The sequence below is a fragment of the Rhincodon typus genome, chromosome 1, assembly GCF_021869965.1.
Source record: "Rhincodon typus isolate 14 chromosome 1, sRhiTyp1.1, whole genome shotgun sequence".
In the NCBI taxonomy this organism is placed as follows: domain Eukaryota; kingdom Metazoa; phylum Chordata; class Chondrichthyes; order Orectolobiformes; family Rhincodontidae; genus Rhincodon; species Rhincodon typus.
In genome coordinates, this window is record NC_063332.1 from 165,568,901 (window position 1) to 165,594,406 (window position 25,506).

The 25,506-nt window shown below is 41.1% G+C and overlaps 1 protein-coding gene across 3 annotated transcripts in view; it reads right to left on the minus strand.

Annotated features, from left to right (window-relative positions):
* nrg1 (neuregulin 1) overlaps positions 1-25,506 on the minus strand; it is a 176,301-nt gene that overhangs the window by 132,361 nt on the left and 18,434 nt on the right. For all 3 annotated transcript variants that reach the window (XM_048600629.1, XM_048600614.1, XM_048600623.1), the window contains exons 2-3: positions 18,040-18,220; positions 10,337-10,455 (exon numbers count right to left, since the gene is read on the minus strand). In XM_048600629.1, the coding sequence (XP_048456586.1) occupies positions 10,337-10,455; positions 18,040-18,220 (300 nt within the window). The remainder of the gene's footprint in view (positions 1-10,336; positions 10,456-18,039; positions 18,221-25,506) is intronic.

Below are 25,506 nucleotides of genomic sequence, written 5' to 3' on the forward strand. Positions count from 1 at the left end.
AGCAACTGTGTCACAGTGTTTAAATGCCAGTTAATCTCCTAACATCTTCTAGATACTGCACTAAACCAATGTAATCTAAAAGTATGATATAGATTATGCATGGCCCCTGGACTCCAGAATACACACTTCTACCACAAGCCTGGTAGGAGCTAAATAAGATTTTTTTCAAAAGAATAGCGGTCACTGTGGAGATGGAGGGATTTAGGAATAGAATTTCAGAATACTGCACTGACAAGACTGAAGGCATAACTGTAAATAGTAACGAGCTTTACAGGAAGCTAAACAGTTAGGCAGTGTTACTAGAGGAGGTTCCAGATCAAAACAGGAATGGGAATCGCCATGACATGATTTCTGAAGAGATTGCACATTTTGTGAGTATTGCACCTTCAGAGATAAAATTAAGTGAATAATAGGTTCAAGCTGTATTCACCTACAAAATACCAGACACTGAACTTCACAGTAAGTGAATTTATTGAAGTTTGAAATGCATCACAGGGAGGCAATCACACTCTCTATTAAGTGCAAGTCATTCTTTAACCCCCACTTCTGCTGCACATTTAAGTCATCAGTACTTAAAAGGGTTCAAATTCTATGCTTGGAATCAATTTGAATGTTCTTTTTAATGGCCTTCTCATTGATATAATCTACTTTACTTGATGTACCAGTAGCTGTTTAGTGGCAGAGTACAGTGCATCATACAAAATATCTGCCTTGAAGGGACATCAATGAGGAAAGGAGAGATTCTTTATCACAAACTTGCCGACAGTGACTCACTTAAACAATACCAAAACCCCACGGACCACCTGTTAATCCCACCCTACCTCATTCCAATTGCAGCGACAAAAGACAATATCATCAGAATTGAAGGGAATCTATGAAATCTACAATTAGTTACCTTTGCACTTCTAAATGTAGTGAAGTCATCTCCATTACTTTTTCTTACGAACCATCACGTCAGAAACAAGAATATGGACACTTTGATAATATAAACATTCATGCAACAGAAGAACATATTGATTTGAAACCCTTCAGTGTTACAAAAATCAACACCATAACCTTTGAGAAACTAATGTTTCTCTTCCATCCATATTAATCAACCAATATCAACTGCAACACAAATCAATTGAGCTTGTGACCACTCATGCCACACCTGCAGGGGTTGGTCTGGCTCTGTGACATTCTGTGAGCGGTGGGGATGAGAGTTCTGCTGTGTTCTCTCGTTTGAACTTGACTGTGTCATTACATATCAGTGACATACGTTTCAGACCCCTTGGAGGACCCTCGAGGAGCACCACTGCTATGTGGGCTGCACTTTGCAAACCACAGCTTTCTTAGTTTCTCCCATGCGCGCTTTGGCTCCAGATTATTGCCAGACCACTCCTACACTTTGCTGCTGGCCATTAGCCACGTCACCTCGTCCAAACTAAATCAAAGGACCCACATTCATGGCACACAGACAAACAGATACCTGGTACCTTTATGACAAACCAGTAAATCAGTTCTACTTGTATGATGTTATGTAACTGTAACGGTCCTGTGTTTTAGTGCACTAACTTTATCCAGTTCATGGAAATAGACCACCTGCACATAGTCTATCTATCAATGTAGCCAGTAAACTACAGGACAGTGCAGCAAAGCGTTGAACAAAATCAGTAACAGGCAGTAAACACTGCCATTGTCCGAAATAGAGGTGACAAAGAATTATTATTGGGTCTGCTTGAAGACAGTTGTATCTAATATAGGGCAATAAAGACCCTGTGGGCAAATTGATAAGAGTGTTTCTGTTTCCTTGTTAACCCTACACAATTGAAGAAGCACCATGAGGAGTAGAGAAATCAAATTCAGAGCTGTGTTTCAAAGATTACAAAATAATAGAAGATTACAAAATGAAGACTGTCATGGTGGCTCAGTAGTTAGCACTGCTACCTCACAGCACCAAGGATCTGGGTTCAATTCCAACCTCAGGTGATGTCTGTATGGAGTTTGCAAATTCTTCCCATGTCTATGTGGGTTTCTTCCCACAATCCAAAAATGCGCAGGTTAGGTGGATTGGCCATGCTAAATTGCCCATAATGTGCAGGGTGGGTGGATTAGCTGTAGGAAATGCAGGGTTACAGGGATAGAGTAGAGGGGGTGGATCTGAGTGGTATGCTCTTCAGAGAGTCAGAATGGGCCAAATGACTTGCTTCCACACAGTCAGGCATCTATGATTCATTCAATCCAGTTCAATTCATCTCAAAAAAGGATCAACATTTTAGTGTGCACTGGCTTCTTAACTGATTCTAGTCCTTTTGCTTTCAGCAGCCTCATTGTAAGTCCATTGGATTTTATGGAACTTCAGCCAACAGCATGTCATGGTACCTCATTTACATTAGCTCAAAGCTGGTGTGCACCAGTTGATTTTGTTCAGTTGGGTGACCACCACAGTCATTTCGCTCACCTCTATGGTGCAAACTAGGGGAGCAGGAGAATGGAGTTGTATAAAGAAACTAGATCTGCAAGGATGAGGCAGTGGTTCAGAGGTGGTAGTGGGTGGGGAGGAAATGTGGAATGTGTTCAGGGGCATGGAAGAATGGAAGAGGGATCCAAGGGAGGTCAAAGTTAGGGCATGGGATATGGAGCAGTGAAGGAAGAAGGGCTCAGCTTCCTGGGTGTTTGGTTGTTGGCAGTGGCAATCATTATAGGAATGGGTTTGATGGAAACAGTCAACTACGATAAGAAAACAAGATGCCTAGAGGGCGTTGCCAGTATTGTCCATGTGTGGATCCATCACAATGTACTGACTGGCACAGTGAGTACAGGACTTTGAGTTCACCGACATCATTTCAAGTATCCCCACTAAGTGAGATCTTGGGCAATATCATTTACTCTGCATAGTTGGCAAAGTCAGCTGAGCTTGCAAGTCCCAGAGTCGCGAGTATAACTCTGGAAACTAACACGAATGCTCAATTTAAAAAGGGAACAAGAAAAAGCACATTTGTTCTAGGGGAGTTGGAAACCTCTCCTTTATTGTGGAAGAAACGATGTGTGTGAACCATGAAACATACACTGAGCTCTCTGACTGAGCTAGTCTGAACAAATAATGATGATGTGTATGTCAATTAACTGTATAAATTAATAATTTGAAATCCGTGTAACTTGAAATATTTTATAAGTGAAATTTAAACTTGAAAAAAATACTTTTGCCATCAGGGTACTTTCAAGTCTCATGTCAATGGAAGAGGAGCTGAGTAGTTAAGTGCTGGCAATGATGCAGAGTCTCTTCATTTGCCTACGCATTCCTGCTACGTTGTCAACTCACTGTACGTTTCACCACTGAAACATCCTCTGTCTTGTGATCATGCATATACGTCCACACCCCTGGCACTTTAAATTGAAATTGGAATCTTGTGGGAAATGGGGAAAAGCAAGAGAGCAGAGGTGGCAGAGTGTTCTAGTTCCATCCTCAGAAATGGTGTACCGCTGGCAAAATTCTTCACCAAGTGTTTGATAAGATTATTTTTGAAGTTCCAACAGTTACCATTTTGGGGTAGTCAACTGGAGCAGTTCAGTGGAATTGGACATGTAGAGGGAGGAACACAGTTGCAGTGCTGTGGGGAAGGAGTTGGGGTAGGACAAGACTGGTTGGATTATACTTTCAAAGGACCCGGATAGACAGGATGGGTAAATGGTCTCCTCCTCTGCTGCTTGATTCCTAAAATATGATCTGAACTACATACAAAGTTTACAACTATTGACTAAAAGACCACATTGGGATCGAATCACTTGTTGGCTTCATGATTTGCAAACCTTTGTACTTGGTTCCCAAGATCTCTTATCTTCTTTGTTCAACTAAGAGACTGTTACCCTTGAACTAGGGGAAGAAAGAATCAGGTTTTAGGTCTAAATGATCAATATTTGCTGTTGCTTAAGGATGGCTGTTATAAAATCTCCTAAGATTGTGGCTTTAAATTGAACATCTGCGCAGCAATTTAGAATGTATCTCAACCACAAGCAGTAATACCAGGAGCTCACATACAGGTAGTCAACTGTGGAACTTATACTTTAGGGGTGAGGTTCACAATCTGTTTCAGCAGACTCCATGGATACCAACATTTTATAACAGCAGCTTTCTAACGAGCTCTACTGCACATTATTAATGGAGTGCATTATGGATTTAATCAGCAAGACACGGCAACTGAACAGGAAAATGAAAATATTACAGAAAATGACTTTATTAAGGAGTGCAGCAAGCTATGCAGGACAAATGCATGTAGAATAATAGGAGAAAGCTTTATTTGAAATCCATCTCCAAATCCTTCTCTTCTGTTGTCGAAAACGTTGCTGTATTTAACTTGAGAGTCTCCGAGCTGCAGTAAACTGAGAAAATTTCCAAATGGGGCAGGCACCGAGTGGAAAAGAGCACGCTGTCTGCATTATTGTTGGCTGGGGTGGGGGTATAGTGAGGACAGCTAGTGCTCAGGATGAGGATTAAATCCTTGCCATTCAAACAGATAGTGGGATAGCACAAGATCATGAACCCCTAAATATTCTGAGGAATAATATTTAATCTTCTCATGACTGATTGTTTAAACAATTCTTCCAAGGGATGACGGTGTTTGTGGCAAGGCCAGCCTTTACTGCCATAGATTCACACAGCATGGAAACAGACCCCTTGGTCCAACCAGTCCACGCCAACCGTAATCCTAAACTAAGCTAATCCTACCTGCCCTTGGACACTTCGGCACTCTACATCAGCATCCCACACGATGACAGCATTGCCTCAACAGCTTCAGTACTCAATACCTCCAACTGCTAATTACCAGACACCATCCCACAACTCACCCGCTTCATCCTCGTCCACTTGACTCCACACTCAAAACATTCTGGGTAACAGTGGCAGACTTCCCTCTCTACAGGGGCATTAGTGACACCAATTACTGGTTGTTTCACTGTCACCGTGACTAATTCAATTCCAGAGTTAACAATCAAACTTAAATTCCATCAGCACCTTGGGTGGGATTTGAACCCATTTCACCAGGTCTTCAACCTGGCCATTACTAGTCTAGTGACATCACCGTTACACCACTGCTTCCCGATGATAGCGTTGCCTTCGTAGACATCAAGAACTGGGTCACCTCTCGTTGCTTTTGCTTTACTTTGGCAAATTTTACACTCCACCAAACCATCAACCTCCCTTCCTCACAAGGTTGCCTCGGTGGCAGAGTACAGGTCCATTGGTGCCAAGTATCCACTAACATCTTGCCCAAGTGGGCATTATCTACCTAAAAACTTGGACAGCGAGTGGTGGGCATTGGCCTCGCCAATTTCCGATTCTCAGTCAGCAGTGCCACCCCCACCCCCTCCATTTACCCCACCCCATGTAGTAAATGGAGAGCCCAGCTGATGATTCCAATGTATCTCGGGGTTCAAGCAACATTCAAAATCATCCCAATGTCTCTGTCTGACTCCAATAATTTACCAACTTAAAGAAATCACTCAAGTTCAACAAGAATGAAATAACGCTCTGTTCGGAATATGGCTCATGAATTTAAAAAAAAAGAAGTGGTCTTTTAGCTTGTCGGATGCTTGTCAGACTTTATAAGTTCAGGTCACAGATTTCTGGAACAGAGAAAGAAAATGATTTCCTCTTGCTCAATTGCTTAGACAGGCTTCAACACAGACTCTGTGCTTTTGCTGATAACGAGAAGAGGTTTCCAGTTACTGCAGAGATCTTTACGTTCTTCACATTTCAGGAATGGGACTTCTTGCCAAATAAAAAACATCAAGTAGAAAAAAAGAATCTGTGCAAATGACACTCCGTGTGTGAACACAGCAAGTGGATCTAAGCTTCCAGATTTCTGTCTCCTTTTGAAAAGGGAGTTAACACTTGAAATTGGGGAAGTCTTTTCCCCTCAATTTAACTTTTGGGATTTTGTTATTAAGATAATGCACACAAAGCACTGCATTTCACACATGAATAACCTCACACATGTTCAAAATCGGCAGGATGCCTGCTAACCAACATACCCAAATGCATTCTCAACTGCAAAGTATCTAAATTACATTTTGCAACAGGATGGGTTCCAACAAATCTTTCACGGTGTGTTCATTGAACACTACTTCCACACTTGTAAATATTAAAAAACATAGCATTTTTGAATGAGATTGAAGGCCAATGAGGGTAATGCAATTTAACTTCACAAGGGGAGGGAGATGTGACTCCAGGTGTCAGCCCCTGCCATGTTTTCCAACTAACACACTTCATGCTTGAATTATGCAGGGCAGGAGACAAACATCAATGGATTTATCCAGCAGACTTCAATTCACCAAAAACACAGATACAATAACCTTGCCCAACATATACTTAGTGCTGTGAAACTAGAAACGCTAAAATCAGATCCCCTTTCAGACTTGCTAACACAGGCCAAACACAACACCTGCTAACAGCCTCAATAAATGTTATTTAATCTGAGTATTTAAAAAAAAGCTTTCGAAATATGAGCGCCAAATAAATGCTTCACTGCTTGGGATTTCACAGCAAACATTTGTTTTTGGCAAAGTTTCACTTCAATATCTTGAAGTGATGTTAAAAGTTGTAATAATTTTCTCAAAGCATGGCATACCCGCCTCTGGAATATTTCAGATTTGAAGAAGTGCAGTAGTTTGTCTGTGATTTTACACACGTGTACAGTTTGAACCAGCTCTAGGGTGCAGGTCAACAACATAACAACACAAAGGTGTTTACACAGAGATTAAAGTCATCGAAGAGTCATCAGCAGACATTTCTTCCAGGAATAGTCTGGTGAATGTCATAAATCACGAAAGCAAAACTCGACTGGCTTTTACTGAAGGCTGTCCTCCAATCAGTGCTCATGTTTGTTGTTTGCCCCAACCATTATATTCTGCCCTTTTGTTTTACATTTGTGGAATTTAATACAATGAGAACCAGGAGCTGTCAAAGCCCAACAGTGATGACACCATTTGATAGCAGGACCTTTCAAGGGGAGGCGATGTCCTGGTAGTCTTATCACTGGACTATTAATCCAAAGGCCTACATAACATTTTGGACTTGGGTTCAAATCCCACCATGGTAGATGGTAGAGTTTGAATTCAATAAGATGAATTGTTAAAGAAGGAAAAGTCTAATAGTGACTATGAAACCATTGTCAGGCAGAACCCATTTGGTTCACTAATTCCTTTAGGGAAAGAAATTTGCCATCCTCGTCTGATCTGGTCTATATGTGAGTCCAAACCCATTGCAATGTGGTTTACTGTTAACTGCCTTCTGGGCAGTTAGGGGTAGGCAATAAATGCTGGTCTAACCAGTGATGTCCACTTCGTATGAATGAATACTAAAAGAAGCATAGGGCCAATTGTGCGGTATCTCTGGTCATTTACTTTGTGCTGAGAAACTATGAAACTTGTTCAGTTTTGCATGGTAATATTACACTATCATCGGTGGAGTGGAAAGCTATGTAAACATCAAAAAGACAACATAGCGTAACTTGTCTTTGCCAGTCCTGTGCGTCCATGCAAGAGTCCAGTCTCTGGTTCCCATCCTGTTGAGTTATGTTGGATTGCTTGCATAGGCTGTCAATCTCTTTTCAAAATGCCATTTCATTTTGCAGCGGCAATTGGACCAGGGAGCGCAGAGATAATTTTGTCTTCATTTTAATCACTATCGCAGACTCTGATCTGATATTTATATTTGCATTCTGATATTCTGCACTCACATTTGTGTGTGTCACAGTGTAGTAACACCCTCCAGCCATTAGTAGTGCTGCTATGTTTGCACTAAGGAAACGTGCTGTTACAGTGTGACAAATGGATAGTTCCCATCATAAAAGTGGACACAGTTGGTTCTTGTGGCACAATCGTATTGTCTGTACCTCCAGCCCAGATGTAATCCTGGTTCAAAGCCCATCTACCCAGACATATATCATAATTTCAGAAACAGAAATAGCTGGAAAAGCTCAGCAGGTCTGGCAGTCCTGAGGGAGGGTCACTAGACTTGAAACATTAACTCTGATTTCTTTCCACAAATGTTGCCAGGCCTGTTGAGCCTTTCCAGCATCTGCTGTTCTTTTATATGAATAAGTTGATTAAAAATATCTAAACTGGACCAACAGGATAACTCAAGCAAACATTTGCTGAGGGGGCCATGGTAGTGACAATGTTACCTAGAGCAGACATTCCTGATGGAGCTTACATTCAAACCAATAAAAAACCTAGCTAGTCTCAGAGATGCTGACCACACAACTGTCATTGATTGTTGTAAAGACCAATCTAATTCACTGATGCTTATCAGTGTTACTGTATTGTGAGGCAATTGTAATAAATTGGTACATGCAAACAGTCCCCAACTTGTAACCAGGCATAAACACTGTTATAACTCAAGCATCAATGTATGGGGCAAGGACATGTTACTCCCTTAGTAGTTAATAGAATCCTTTACAAACACAAAACCTGGTTTCAAGTTCCACCAGCTCAGTGTGTGCCATACACACAGGACAGATTGATTAAAAAGAAAATATCTCAGTGGATCCAGACACCTATAATGAAAGTGCTTGACAGATAACATTTACAGACGTAAGCAATGTGAAACTGGTCCTTTGTGGAAATGAAGAGTTGATAATAACAAATTGGCTGATTTTTCATCTCCCAGGAAGCAAAGGAAATCAGTTGGCAGTGAGGTGTAAAAATGGTCTGTCAATTTCTCAGCACCCACTTTGTACCATCATTCAAAACTTGTTATATGTTGTATCATATTTAAGAACATGGAAAATAAGAGGAGTAGGCCTTTCAGCCATTTGAACCTATTCCATAATTCAATATGATCGTGTCTGATCATCTAACTCAATCCCCTGTTCTTGGTTTCTCCCTATTCCTTTGATCCCTTTAGCCCTAAGAACTATATCTAACTCCTTCCTGAAAACATTCATTGTTTTGTCCTCAACTGCTTTTTGTGGCAGAGAATTGCACAGGCTCATCACTCTGAGTTAAGAAATTTCTCCTCATTTCAGTCCTAAATGGTCTATCTTGCCTCCTTAGACTATGACTTCCGATTCTGGATACCTGGTTATCGGGAACATAATTCCTGAGTTTACCCTGTCTAGTTCTATTAGAATTTTACAAGCCTCTATGAAATAACCCCTCATTTTTCTAAATTCCAATGGATACAGTCTTAACTGATCCAGTCTCTCTTCATATGTCAGCCTTGCATTCGCAGGAATGTGTCTGGTAAATCTTTGTTGCAATTCCTGTATAGCCAGAACATCCTTCATTAGATAGGGAGACCAAAACTGCACACAACAGGGGCAACACAGTGGCTCAGCAGTTAGCACTGCTGCCTCACAGCGCTAGGGACCTGGGTTCGATTCCACCCTTAGGCAACTGCCTGTGTGAAGGTTGCACATTCTCCCTGTGTCTGTGTGGGTTTTGCTGGGTACTCCAGTTTCTTCTCACAGTCCAAAGACCTACAAGGTAGGTGGATTGGCCATGCTAAACTGCTCATTGCGTTCAGGGATGTGTAGGTTAGGTGCGTTAGCCATGGGAGATGTAGAGTTAAGGGGGAATGGGTCTGGGTGGGAAGCTGATCTAAGGCCCAATGATGACATGATGGGCTGAATGGCCTATTCTATGGAATACTCCAGCTGTGAATAATTAAGCTGTACAACACACCATAACAGGTAGTCTGAACAGATTCAGTGTTTCTTTGTATGTCAGTCCTACTATCCCAGGATGAGCACTCCATTCCTATTTGGAACATTGTTTGCTGATTGCTAGCTTTGAAAAAGTCAGTTTAGCAGACCCTTGCTCTCATATTTCTTGCTGATGTATCAAGAAGATTAGTGAGACAAAAAAAGAATCCCTCCCTGCAATCTGCAGTACATTGCAAAGTGCAACACCAAAACGTTTCCACCACTATGCAAAACTAAAAGCAACTTGGCTTTTAAGACTCATTTATATTAGATAGTTATGCATAAAAATCTGATTTGTTTGATGTTCTTTCATTGTTCTATACAGAAATGCTAATAACTCACATCCAGCATAAGAGGTTGCATTGTATAAGCTGTTACTATTGAATAAATCCTCTCATGAACATTAGGCATTGGGCCAACCTATAATCTAAATTCTCTCTTGCTGCACATCTATTTGTTTCTAAACGGGCAGTCGTAATGGGGTCACATTGCTGTTGACTTTTCCCTATCACAGGATATCTGGTGTGCTGAGACAATTTGGGGTAAACAGCCAGTATGAGTGTAAGTGTCAAAAGTAGCAGTTGTAAGGCCGGCCATTGTGAATTAGCGATAGACACACCACCACTGACACGAATCAATGTAAACTCTCTTACCGGGTGTTACCGCTATGTTGCTAATAGATCGGTCTTCACCCTGCTGGTTGGTAGCTTCACACATGTATTCACCAGCGTGCGACGGCTTCACTTTCCTGATCAGAAGTTCTGATTCCTTCCTGTAAAGGGAGGCAAAGGTCAAATTCACTTCTGGGAAGATAACAGGAGGAAAGCAACGCTAATATGAGTTGAATGGCTGTTGTGGAGAAGTTACCAGGTCTTGCTGCAGTGGAGCGAGGTATTCCTGAAGCTCAGCTGTGAATATAAGAACTGAAACAAGAAGAGCAGAAGACTAACGCTTCAGATTGCCACATCTCCTCTGCCATCCAATGTGATCATGGCTGATCTTGAGCTTCAATCCCATTTCCCCATAACCTCTCGATGCCCTGAGAGACCCAAAATCTGTCATAACAACAGAAGAAATAGGAGCAGCAGTGGGCCATTTGGCCCGTCTAGCCTCTTCCAGTCAATAGGATCATGGCTGATCTCATGTGGCCTTGACTGCATTTTTCTGCCTCAACTCCCTTGTCAAACAAAAAAATTGTCCAGCTCCATTTTTTTGTCTGTTCAGTGTGGGTATTGCTGGCTGAACGTTTGTTGCCCATACCTGGTTGCTGTTGGGTATATTCAATGCCTCAGCCTCCACTGCGCAATGGAAAATAGAATGCCAACAATTACTGACCCTCACAGAGATGAAATTCTCCCTTATCTTGATGGGGTGAATAGCAAAGGTCTTTTCCCTAAGGTGGAGGAGGGCAAAATGTGAGGGTGTGGGGGAGGGGTGCATATTTTTAAGGCGAGAGGAGAAAGATTTAGAAAAGATGTGGGGGCAACATTTTTTACTCACAGAATGGTTCATGTGAGGGATAAACTGCCATGAGCTGGTGGATCCTGGTACAGTTATAACGTTTAAGAGACATTTGGATAAGTACATGAATAGGAAAGATTTGGAGGGATATGGGCCAAATGCAGGCAAATGGGACTAGTTTAGTTTGGGAACATGGTTTGCATGGACTAGTTGGACCAAAGGGTCTGTTTCCATGTTGTATGACTCTATGATTCTGTCTTAAATAGGAAACCCTTCCAGATTGCCTCCTCATTCTAGCTTCCTCCACTGGGGGAGACATCCTTTCAGCACTTACACTGTCAAGCCCCCTCAGAATCTTGTATATTTCAAGAAAGAACACTGCCCATTCTGCTGAACTTTGATCGCTCTGGGCTCAACTGTTCCTCATAATAATTCCTCTTCAACCCAAGAATCCGCCAAATGAGCCTTCTCTGAATTACTTAACCTTTTGATTGACAAGAGAGTTGAGGATTATGGAGACAGGCAGAAAAGTGGCGTTAAGTATATATCCCTCCTTAAATAAGGAGACCAAAGCAGTGTACAGTCCTCTCAACGTGGTCTCAAACAAATCCTCCTGCAGTGGAGAGGTGAATGGGTGTTACTAGGCTTCTCTGCAGGAGTTAGGAGCATGCTCTACACTGCTGTGTCAGCAATCGTAAAAATGGCAAGTGCTGCAGAGCCAAAATATTCACCGCCTAATGTACTATGGGCCTCTTTGATAACAGTAAATTACTTAAATAATTTCACAGCTAAAAATTAAGCTTGCCATTCAGTTTAATTCTCAGCCTTTAAGCACAACAGGATTAATTTTATGTTGCGATGTTGCAGTTTTTACTGATACTCGAGTCTTGCAGCCCAGAAAAGGTATCTCACTAAGGCCTCCAACACCAGCAAAGACTCACACCAATCATGAGGAGGTGGCTTGCTTAAGATATGCTCCGAGCTTGGGCTTGAACACCTTGTTGGGAGTATACAAAACAATTAATCCCATGCCTAACTGAGGGACATGTACTTGATGCTAACACTTTGTGACAAACATAGGAAAATTCTCCAGCTCTGACATCTTTCACTGCTGTACTGTCTCTCTCTAAAATTGGCTCATTGTTAATCTCTTTTTAAAAGAGTAGCAGTCTAATTTTTATAAAGTGGTTTAATGGCAAGGGCTTCAAGCCCAAATCTGTTTAGCTTTAAGCATTCTAGCATGTTTCAGCTTTTCTTGCTTTCCAATTTACCTTCTCCCTCTCGGGTGGGTGAGATGCAAATAGTCATTTTTGTCCCCTCCTCCACCAACTCAGCGGAGAGTAGGAATGCGTGAACATGCACATATTCTGTGCACCTGTATACGTGAAAAATTTAAATATAAATACTAGCTAATTGCAGAAGCAAAGCCACATCCCACGGCTCAGTAGCACAGCAGACTGTGCGCCAACTCAAGGATGAAGAAAGACAGTCCTTATCCCTACTGTGAGATGTACTAAGGGTTACATTTAACATGAAATATTAATAATATTCTTTTTGTGAATCATTTATAAATTTACGTTCACTTGGTACTTTCAGTTGACACAATGGGAAAATACATTCTTGAAACTTTTGGGGAATGGTAAGGGAGGGGATAGAATCTCACTGATATTAAATCTATGCTGCTTAACGTTTGACACAAATTTAGGAGACAAATTCACTTCCAAAGCTTCTTGCAAGCACTTTGCACAAGCTGTTTATCAGCAGGTGTTGGGAGCCTTCGAGTTTTCAGTTCCAATTTGATCTGGAGAGAACAGATCCAGTCAGTTGCCTGTCTGAATATGAGCAGATTTGATGTCAAAACACCGCATCAGTGGGCCACTGCATACAATATTGCTCATGACGGCACTCCACACACGATATTAGTGTGAGCCCAAGTGTGAAACCAAATCAATTTAGTTGCCCATTAGAAGGTCTGTAGCAGAGATGTATGTGTTTGTGTTCAAAGAGAGGGGGGAAAGCAATGCAGCAACACATTGTTATCACATTGTAACAGAACTGAGTGGGAATTATGTGGGAGTGTGTCTGATCTAAGACTAACTTTCCTCAGGTGTTGCAGAGATTCCTGTCATTCCTTAATCAGAAAAAAACTTCAAGTGAGAAAGATAGAAGGGATAAGTACTTTTGTTTAACAGCACCTTGCATATAGGACTGGCCTCCATAGAGTTTCTGAAAATGAGTAAGGGCCACAAAATTGCTGTTTACTTGGAGTCCAGTCAAAAGTAGTCCCCATTTTAAGTTCTGGGTGTCAATTCACATTTAAATGACCGAAGTACTCATTTAAAGTGATTCAAAGGAAGAGAACGTCACCTCTGAATCAACAAATTATGGGTTTGAGAACCACTCCAGAGGTTAGTCTCACCATTCCAGCACAGTACTGAGGGATAACCACATGGCTGTAGCTGGCATCTTTCAGATAAGACATCAAGCTAAGGTCCAGTCTGCCCTCGCATAACAGTCGCTTTGGCTTTAATCAAAAAACAGAAGTTCTCACAGATGTCCTGGCCTATATTTATCCCTCAGCCTACACATTACGACAGACTATCTGAACATAATCACTTGTCGTGTGAAGGATCATACTATGTACAATTTGGCTGCCAGATTACAACAGTGATGACCCTTCCTAAGTATTTTACATTGGTTGTAAAGTACTTTGGGAAATCCTGTGGTCATGAAAAGCATCATATTAATAAAGGTCTCATATTTTTCACATTATCCTTTGGAATCAACTATAAGAATTATTAAATTGTTCTTACTTTGTTCACTGCATGATTAAATTTTGTTTCAATTTGTAAGCTCTTGCCACAGGCAAAAGGCTTGATTCATGTCTGCTAAATTGGCTAATCCCAACCAAACAAGTGACAGGGGTGCTACAATTCACCTCGGTGTCTATGGACTGAGAAAGGGAAACACAAGCCTATGTTATCATTCCTCATTACTACCTAGTGATATCATGTACATGATGACGAAAAATAAAATAGGTCTTCTTGTGCAATACCATCTTAGTCAAATATCATAGTGACAATTACTATTTCATCACATATGGAAGAAAGCTATTTGAGCAATTATGGGAGGCACGTTAAAACAGAGAATTTCAAGAAAGAAAATTGGAACAGTATGCGACATCCATTGAACTCAGATTTCTTAATTTACTCTCACCATCAAATCACAGAATGGCAACAGCATAGGAGACAGCCATTCAGCCCTACACCTCTGTGCTGGGTCTCAGTAAGTTACACAGCATATCCCACTCCCCTATCTTTTTGGGATAACCCCAAATTCTTTTTTCCTCTTCAGATAATCATTTGATTCCCTTTCAAAAAGTATGATTGAATCGACCCAACCATGCTCTCGAACAGTGCATTCCAGATCCTCAATATTCACAACATTTTTACGTTGCCTTCTGCCAAATCATCTTAAATCCTCTGATCTTAACCCTTCTGCCAATGTCAACAGATTCTCCTCAGCTACTCCTGCCCTGCACTTCACTAATTTAGTTGTTCTTAATCAACCCATTCAGACATGTTGTGAGATATCTCTGGAGTAGGCAGGGCTTGAGCCTAGACTTTTTGATCCAGAGCTACAGAATACAAGAGCCTTCTTTAAATTCCACCGTATACCATGGTGGGATTGAACCCATATCCCCAGGGCATTAGACTGAGCCTCTGGATTGTTAGCCTAGTACTGATACCACTATGCAACCATTGCCCTCAAAGCCACAATGACCAACAAGGCCGTATTTTTAACCAACATGTTCAGACATGTTATGTCTAGGGGGAGTAGCACTTGAACCTGGATCTCCTGGACCAAAAGATGGAGATACTACCACTCCACCAGAAGAGCCCTAGCTTCACCAACATATCCTTGTACGTGAAGTTTTTCAACCCTGGTACCAAACTGCTCAGATTAATTTAGCTGTAGAACTTGTTAAGATGAGAAATGTCTCACAGCTATCCCTCCCACACTGCTCCTGCAAAGATGATATCAGCATTTGCTGTTTGAGCAACACATTCCAAAATCAATAACAAGCCAATTCTTAAAAAAAAATGCATGTTAATATTAATGAGTTTTTATAAGGCAGTGATTTTTCCTGTAATTCAATGTAAGAGAACAGAATAGTGATAGGTACTGCCAGTCCTTCACTGCAAATCAATAGCTCTTTAACTCCATCATGCACCATCTTCAAATAGAAATGATAATGGAACTGTAACACTGTATTATTACATAAAGTTCTCTTTTATGAGCACATATAAGCCCTTCATGAGTATAAGCCAGAAACTTAGTTTTGGAGGTCAGGATTACCATCAGTGAAACTTTGTTATAAAGTGTGGAGCTGGAGGAACATAGCAGGCCAGGCAGCATCAGAGGAGCAGGAAAGTTGATGTTTTGGGTCAGGACCCTTCTTCAGAAAAGGCCCTTTTTTCTGAAGAAGGGTCCCAACTCGAAACGTCAACTTTCCTCCTCCTTTGATGCTGCCTGGCCTGCTGTGCTCCTCCAGGTCCACACTTTTTTGTCTCTGACTCCAGCATCTGCAGTTCTTGCTATCTCAGTGAGACTTTATTCCCTTTCTTTAATAACTTCTCAACTATCTTCTATTTGGTTTCTTCATTTGATAATTTTGTTCTTGATCTACCGGTCTCTGTCTGCAAACTGACATTTCTGCTGTTGAAGCTCTCCCTCATCCATCTAATACTGTCCAGGCTTCACTATTTCACTGCAGTCCCAGTTTGACTCCATCCAAAATTCAACTGTCCATATCCGAACCCACTGCCCTCTACTTACTGATCTTGGCTTTCAGTCTACCAGGACCTCAATTTTGATATTTTCATGTTTAACCTTTTTCTGGTCTCATCCCTTCCAAATCCTGTTGTAGCCACATAAAGGTTCCATTCTCCCACTGTTGCTCTCTGTGTCTGTCCACTCTAACTCAACATGAGCATCTGTGCCTTCAGCCATCCTGACCCTAAGCTGTGGCATTTCCTCCCTGATAGTCGCTGCCTTTCTATCCCCATTTAAGGCATTTTTCAAAGTCTCCCCCTCTCTCTGACTAAGGTTTTAATCTCCCCAAGCATTGTGAGACATGAGAGAATGGAGGGTTTTGTCAATAAGGGATTAAATGCCAGAATACAGAGAATTAATTGAGGGTATGGCCTACTTCAATGACATTGTCTATGTTCTACCTCACCTCGAAGTAGGTCTCTACACGGCCCAGCCACAATTCTGCCACCTGCCACTATCACCCCAGCTCTTCCCAGCCAGAAAAGACCAAGTGGTAAAGGTGGAGGCCCCAAAAGGAAAGCTAATGAGGCAGATCGAGATGGGATTTGGAGATCAGGAGGGAAACCTAATGAGATCTGACAGAATCAGATTGGCCATCTGTTTTACAGCCCACCCAATTTTGAAGTCAAATCCAATGGCTCTGAGGAAGGGTCACCGGACCCTAAACGTTAACTATGATTTTTTTCTTCACAAATGTTGCCAGACCTGCTGAGCTTTTCCGGCAACTTCTGTTTTTGTTTCCAATGGGTGTCATATTGGTGCCAAAGCCTCAGTTTCTTTAGACATGTTAGATTACTATTGTTTCCTGTAATGAAGATGAAGATGACACTGGGCAATTCATCTGTTGGCTAAACAGCTTAATAATCAGCATGTTTTGTTTGAAAGATTTTCTTTACCCTGAAGTCTGGTTTAGCAGGTTTTAAAAAGCAAAAAGCAAGCAATTTACAGGGTGAAATAGAAGACAATACTCCAGGGAATGTTCAGAAAAGTTGTATTTATCAATCTTACCTCAAAATTGCATGAGGCAAATCTGGGAGACTTGTAAACGTCAACCTTAAATCACCACCCCTCTCAGCTGAAGTCAGAGACTGAGAGAAAGAGGGATGGTCTTTACCTTGTCTAATGGCGTTGTGGGTCTACTTACAGCACATGGACTGTAGTGGTTCCAGAAGGCAGCCCACCACCGCCTTCTTAAGGGCAAATAGGGATGGGCAATAAATGCTGACCCTGCCTGTGATGCCCATGTCCCATAAGAACATAGATAAAAGATGAGAAAATATCCGGGCTCCTCAACTCTATCGAACAGGGTGCAAATTGGAGTGAAACAGATTACATTATGTTTCAAAACTGTCACTTAATTAAGCAGCATGTTACAGATATTCTTAAAAAAGCACCAACCAAAGTAACAATAGATGTATTCAGCTCTAACTGTGGGAATGAAACATATAAAGGAACATAAGGCCATAAGCTCCTAGTAACTGGAAGTGAGCAAAGAGACATTTAGAAGCATCAAACAGACTGACCCTCTTTTAAATAGCTATTATCCTCCAGGTTATGGAAGCAGAATTGAGTCACACAATTTTTTTTCAGTGAGACAATGCCAGACAAGTGAGACATTTTATTTGTCCTCCAGACATGGACAACACCAGCAGGGGTCACATTTATTACTCATCCCCAGCTAGCAAGAATGGGACATAGAGCTGGACTGGATTCACACATTACACAGGATTTGATCAGAAAAAAAATGGACAGTTTGATTTTCATTTTAAGCCTTTAATGTGCTGGATCACATGTTACCAGAGCTATTTAGTTCTGCACCACAACTTGCCAACTTGGAATATGAACTTATGACTTTCAGGTGACTAATCCAGGACTCTAAGCACTAAACCCAGGAGAGGGAAAGTACAGCAAAGTGTATTGATAATCAAATAAAGGAAGAACCAGTCAAATAATAAATAGGATGAAGATACTGTCACTTTGATCAAAGGATGCATCTTAAGAAATCTCCTGCCAGTCAACAGTAATCCCAGAAAGATACCACATTCAGAACTGGACTTACCTTTTCTTCCTCTTTATCCTGATTTCTTTGGATTTTTTATTACTGATCAGTTCTTTGCCATCTTTATACCATTTGAAGGTGGGTTGTGGATAACCTGAAATGGCTTCACATCTCAACACAAGCTTCTTCCCCTCATTCACCACCACATCACTCTTCAATGGTTTTATCTTTGGAGCTGAAGCTGAGAGATAAAAGAAGAAGGAGCTACTGGTTAATCTGCTGTCTCCTAAGGGTCAAGTAAGATGATTATCATCATACGAACTGGGCTAAGTGTTCAATCCCTCAAGCCCGTTAATTATACTAAACCGGCTGGAGTAACACATAAACTCTTGTCTGACAGCTTGATGATATTATCCATAGGATTGGGTTTTCACCTGTACATGCAAACATTGCAAATTGCCTGCCTCTTACAGAAACTGCAGGAATTTCATCTCCATGTCAACTTTGGCCTTTGGAGTTGCAGCTGGTGCTGTGCATTGGCTTAAAGTGGTTGTCGTGAACTAGTTGCCTGTGTTAGATCAGATCTGATCTTCTGTATTGACTTCATTGAACAGAGGTGTAGAGCAGGAAGCCAGCTTCCCCTTATCCACTACTGCCCAAATGAAGTCAAAATCGACAAGAGATACCATGCATTGAAACATTATCAAAGAGATAAGGCTAGAAGCTGTTGTTTTAAGGTACTTAAAAACCCAAGGTAGTTTCCAACAACCCCGCTGTGAATGTTACAAGCTGAAGCCTACTTCTTGGTTTACCTTTAAGACTACATTGAACAAGCCAACATTGCCCATTGCATTGACCCCCATTAACAATTGGACCTTCAAAGAAGAAATCATTAATTTAGTAACACTGAGCAAAGGAAGCGAGGTTTTGGAAAATAAAAATGGATGATAATGGAAGAATTTTATAGTGACATGGCAACTCCAATACCATGATAGAAGTTTTCATTTGTAGCGGAGGTCAAACTAGGGGCCATAAATATAAGATAGTGACTAATAAATCCAGTAATGCATTCAGGGCATGCTTCTTTGCTAAGAGAGTAGCAAGAACATGTAACTTGCAACCACAAGGTGTATTTGTGGTGAAAAGCATAGATGTAATTAAGGGGAAGCTCAACAGGGAGAAAGGAATAGGAGGATATATTAATAAGGAGACATGAAGAGAGCTGGGAGGAGATCTATCAGAAGCATTATCCCTGCCGAACAGTTGGGCTGAGTGGCCGGTTTCTGTGCTGTACATTCTTCGCAATTCTACTTCAGACTGCAGCTCTTTTTGATTTAAATGTATGTTTATCAGTAGAATTCAGACAGACAGAGAGAACATACTTTGCATGCTGTATGCAAAGTGATCCATAAGCATTTATTGTTTGGGAGAAAAGTGACTGAAACATTTAAGCTCTTACGAAGTCAATATTTAGAGCCATTCAATAGCCAAAGCACAACTTTCATTAATTGCTTTAATTACAAAGACACCTGGAAGCCAATTATATGCATCGTCCTCATTATAGTTGTCACTGGTCCATCTGCCTTGAGCTCCCGCAACATCTGCACAATAATAACCTCCACACTCCTAATTAACGAATAGTTCAAATATGCAGCACTGAAGTGTTATGCTCATTTAAATTCAATTATCTTGAAAATGTTCAAATAAAAGCTTTTCTTAGAATAAAAACAAATATCTTGGAAAGCATTCAAAATGGCTGAGACCCAACAGCACCATTTCAGTAATGAGGGTGAATTAGCAATGAGGACCCTGAAATTACACAGTGGGATATCAATGCACAAGCTCCCAACCTGTTTGACAGCAGTTTCTGTCTCTCTTTTCTTACTTCTCAAAGGTGTCAATACTGTGTTTGATGTTGTCATCCTTGTGTTCAAGGTTCTCCACAGCCTAGTCCCACCCCATCTCCGAATGTTTCTCTAGCTCTGCAATGCTCCCAGAGCTCCATGTTGCTCCTATTCTTCCCCCTTGCACAATGCAATCCCACCCCTTTAATGGCAATTCCTTCAGCTGCCTAAAACCCAAGTTCTGAAATTCCCTAACCTCTCCTTCCCTTCCCCTCCCTTACCTTTTTCAGACCCTCTTTTTGGACCAAGCTTTTGGTCACTTATTCAAATATTACCTTATTTGGTTTGGTGTCAAATTTTATACAATAATGTCCAAGTGAAGAATCTTAAGGTGATTAGTGCCTCTTAGAAAACTATACAAAAGCAAGTTGCTGTTGTTAAAGTTTTCCAGGTTAAAATCAGATAGGCAAGAATTCTGGGAGGTGATGGCCTAATGGTATTGTCACTGGACTATTAATCCAGAGACCCAGGTAATGTCCTGGGGACCCAGGCTGGAATCCTGCCATGGCAGATGGTGGAATTTGAATTCAATAAAATCCTGGAATTAAGAGTTTAATGATGACCATGAATCCATTATCAATTGTTGGAAAAACCCATCTGGTTCACTGATGTCCTTTAGGGAGGGAAACTGCCATCCTTACCTGGTCTGGCCTATATGTGACTCCAGACCCACAGCAATGTGGTTGACTCTTAACAGCCCTCTGGGCAATTAGGGATGGGCAATAAATGCTGGCCTAGCCAGCGATGCCCTCATCCCATGAGTGAATTGAAAAACAAAGTAAAAGTTGTTTTTCTTTTCCTTATCACCGATATAAGAATGCCCTTTGCTTGTTATTCTGCGAGTTATTTTCTCTATATATTTTAAGTGGTTCTTTGGACTGAAGCTCTGGGGGTGGCATGTTTCGCTCCTTCCCCAGGCATCATTGTATAAATATGAACTCCTTTCTCATGTGGGAAAGCACCCCATGGTTTAAAAGATGTGTGACCTTGAGGGATACTGCCTCTATTTTGCTTTTGTTCCTGTCTGGGAGTTGTTTCACCTTCACACTATGCTGTACTATGGCAGGGACTTGAATCCAAAATCTTACTATTCAGTGGAGTAGTGAGGGAGCATTGTAGTCTTAAAGATACTGTCGTTCAGATATGGGATCACTTTTGGAATGACCCCATGTGATTTTTAAAACATTTCAATTAGTAAAACACCACTTTCTCACTGCCCTGCAGCAAAAATAAAAATCAGCGACATAAATTGCAAAGTAATATTGTTTCAGTCATTTCCAAAAGGTGATAGCTATAGCTCATTGATGACTCTCTTATCGATGATTCTGAAGCTTCTGGGTTCCACTCCCTCCCTCCCTCTCTGCCCCCACCCCATCCCCCAGCTTTGAGATTTGATTTTCATCTAATGCAGTGGTGCAGCCCCATCAGGCAAAATACATTTCAGACAAGACGTTAAAGCAAAGCCCCACCCTTTGTGAGGCTGCAGAGGATCCCACAGTCCTATTTAACTAAAAATAATGTAGCTTTCCCGGGAAAATATTTAACCTTTAGCTAGCATCATTAATGCAGATTTGCTGGCCATTATCACATTGGGAATTAGCTGTAAGGAAAAAAAAAAGTTACAAGGAAGACAGTGAGTCTTAAGTTAAATTTGGCGAGAATAATTTGAGCAGAAACTTGCTGCTTTGGATCTTGCTGTGTAAAAAGGAGATGGCACACCTGCCGGGAGCAAAGACGGGGAATTGTTTGGTACTGTATGTGGAACTTTACAGGGAAAAGATTGGGAATCCTCGCCCCAAGGACTGTAGCGGTTTAAGGCAACACCAAAACACCACCTTCTCCAGGGCAATTTGCGATGAGCCCAACCAGTGATGCTCACATTCCTATGAGTGAATAAAAAGGTATAGACACTATCACTGGTATGTCTTTCCATGAAAGGACAGCAGGGCCAGAAGTCTCCCATTTCATTTTCTTTTTGAAAAAGTTAAATGTAGGAGATGGAATTCAGCCTTGAGGGCTTGTCATGTGAGGAGTGGTTGAGGACTCTAGGCCTGTACTTGATGGACTTTAGAAGGATGAGGGGGGATCTGATTAAAACTTACAGAATATTGAGAGGCCTGGATGAAATAGACTTGGAGAAGATATTTCCACTTGTAGGAGAGACCAAGGCCTCGGGGCACAGCCTTAGCGTGAAAGTTTGACTCTTTAGAACTGAGAGGAGGACGAATTTCTTCAGCCAGAAGGTGGTGAATCTGTTGAACTGATTGTCAAGAAGGCTGTTTTGGCCAAGTCATTGAGTGTATTTAAGACAGAGATAGATAGATTCTTGATTAGTAAGGGGGTCAAATGCTATGTGGAGAAGGCAGGAGAATGGTGTTAAGATTGAATGGTGGAGCAGATTGGATGGGCTGAATGGCCTAATTTTGTTCCTATTAGCTTATGGTCTTAGGATCTTGAGAGAGGGTGGAGGGGAGGGGAGCACAAGTCAGGGGAACCAGCAGCTGCTTGTGTGTATTATCCATGCAAGGTCCATTCTGCTAAAGTCAAATCAGTGTGAGTTACATTCATGCACTGCTTAGAATTTTGGTGATAGTAGGAACTGCAGATGCTCGAAAATCTGAGATAACAAGGTGCAGAGCTGGATGAACACAGCAGGCCGAGCAGCATCATAGGAGCAGGAAAGCTGATGTTTCGGGCCTAGACCCTTCTTCAGAAAATCAGAAAATTAGAATTTTGGTGCTTTACGAAAGGTGAAATATACTTAAAGGGATGCAGTGAAGATTTAGAAGAGTGATTCCAGAGATGTCCTATAAAGCGACATTAAGGAGGATCAGCCTATTTTCATTGGAATTCAAAAGAATGAGAGCTGATCTCATAGAAACAAATAGAATTCTTCAAGGATATATGCCAAGTGTCAGTTTCCTTTGGGCAGAATATTTAGATTAAGAATCAGTTAGAATTAGAGACACCCAGGTAGAATGTCATTCAAAAAATGTAAACGTATGGTTAAATTAACTCTACAGAACGCTAGGATCCACTGAAATGTTGCCCCTTCCAATCTCACTCAACTCACCCCAGTCAATAATCAGCACCATGGTCTCCGAATAATTTAGCATCTAATACTAGGATATGGAGAAATCTCTTCATTTGGTGGGTTATAACATTTTTGAATTCCTTAACCCAGACAGTTCAGTCACTGAAGATAGTCAAGACTGATACAACTACTCACTGTCTGCAATGCGGGTAGAGACAAAAACCTTTGTAGCACTTAACAAGTATTTAGATGTGCACTTGCAATGACAATGCATCCAAAGCTTTGGGTCAAGTGCTGGAAATAGTGCAGAATAGTTAGGTGGTTGTTTTGCAGACTTGATGGGCCGAAGGGCCCTTTTCTATGCAGTAGCCCTCCACGACCCTATGACTAACATATTTTTTAGTACCAGAGGCATCAATTAATAAGGGAATAAAACAGGAAGATGCAATTGAAGAAGAAGATCTCCCATGATCTACTGAATGGCAGACGAGCCATGGTGCTGTATGGAATACTCTTATCCCTATTCCTCTTGATCTTAAACCGAGTCCTCGACAAGCTGCCTTTGTGGAGCTGAGGGAGAGACTCTCAATAAGCTATTAAGTTCAGGAAGGCAGATTGTGTGGCCATGAATCTCCACATGAATTGGATGTACAAAGCTAAGAGAGAGTGGAAACCATGTTGAAGTTGTGAGTTGTATTTGCATGCAAACCTTAATACACATAATAGTCCAGGGAAATTAGAAAAAAAAATTGTCTGAGCGAAAGGTCATTTTTGAAATTGCAATAGCTTGCTGAGTAGAAAATCATTAGCATTCACTTCCTATATGTCAGAATTTCAGATGAGAATTAAATTATAATTAAAGTGATTGCGCCACGGATAATTGAGCAAGTTTCCACTCTACCCTTAGTATAAACAAGCAGTTTGCTCTCAGTGTAAACAAGAGGGAGGCCCCCATGGACAGACAAATAAATGAAAGAAAAGATGGAAGGACATGATTCCAGCATCTCAAGGCTGGTCCACTGTATGAGAGTTCAGCTGTACCTCAAAGAGAGATCTAATTGCTTCAATAAATTTGCTGTAGTCAATCTCAATTGAAAAAGTGCTCAAAAAGCTGTGTCACAGTTCTTCAAATGTTATTACTCTTTAATATACCCACAGTTATGGGTTTGAGTTCCAGAAAACTGACCAAGGATAAAGCAAGGTCAAGGAATGTCTTAAGGCTTGCTTTTTAAGAACACTGTTTATTGTATCGCAATTCTTAATATCATGATATGTGGCAGTCAGTTATACCAGACTCTAACCTTACCATTACTTTACTGATATACTATTCCATTTGCTATTCTGACTAATATTAAATCATTCTACTCCACGTGCTTCTCAGGACAAGTTTCTCTTTTCCACTTGAACTCAAGACTTGACTGACTAACAAAGTCAAGAACTAATTCCTCCCACACTGTGCTTTTTACGCCCAATGGGAGGGTGCTCCATGATTTCGTTCACAATGTTGCTCCGGGGCCCTTAAGTTCCTACAATACAGTCATGGTTCAGTTGCTAACACTCTTACCTCTCAGTTAGATCACAACATTGGGACTTGATGAGCACATAATCCAGTTTGACAATGTTGGGACAGACAGAGTGAGAGAGACAGAGAGACAGAGAGAGAGACAGAGAGAGAGGGAGAGCAAGCGCGAGAGAAACAAACCAACACAGAGACAGAGAATGCTGTATAGTTAGAGGTGTCATCTTTAAGATGCAGCATTAACTTAAAGCCCACCTAACTGCTTAAAAATCCCACCAGACTATGTGGACAGGACTATGAACATTTTACTATTGCCCTGGCCAACCATTATCCCTCAACCAATTCCAGTAAAAAGCAGATCCACTGATCATTGAGCTCATTCCTTTCATCTGGGATTTTGCTGTGTGTAAATTGACTGCCTTATTTATGATGCAACACTAAAAATTAATTAATTGACTGGAAAATACCCTGTGATTTTTTTAATTTGCTAAATGAGTACAAGTCATTAAATTGTAAAGATAATGGAGATACACATAGAACATCCTAGAGATCTGTGCTGACGGCTAGGTGAAAATTTGGGAAATTGGCAAACTTCCTAGATCAGATGTTATACTCATCAGTGTTGGTTTACCCCATTTTGTAATTCACTGTGTGCAGTCTAACACCTAATTTACTTTATCAACAGGAATGTTACATACAAAATAACAACGTAATCACTGGCTTTCACTGTGCTTGGATTTTGTGTCCCTAGGCAGAGTCTTAGGGTAATCTTCCTTACTAGGCACTAACAGTTTTGAAGGATTCTTCTCCCTAGTACAGACATCTCCCCTTTCGATAGTTGCCAGAAGAACTCTTCAAATCATCCAAAAAATTCCTTTTAAGAAAAACACATAACACAGATACAGCCATTCACACACTGATCACTTAGAAGAATCTTCAAGGTTAACTGGTCTCACAAGACACTTCAATTTGGTTAGAACAAGAGTACATAAAGCAGTGAGATAACAAGGTGTAGAGCTGGATAAACACAGCAGGCCAAGCAGCATCAGAGGAGCAGGAAGGCCGACGTT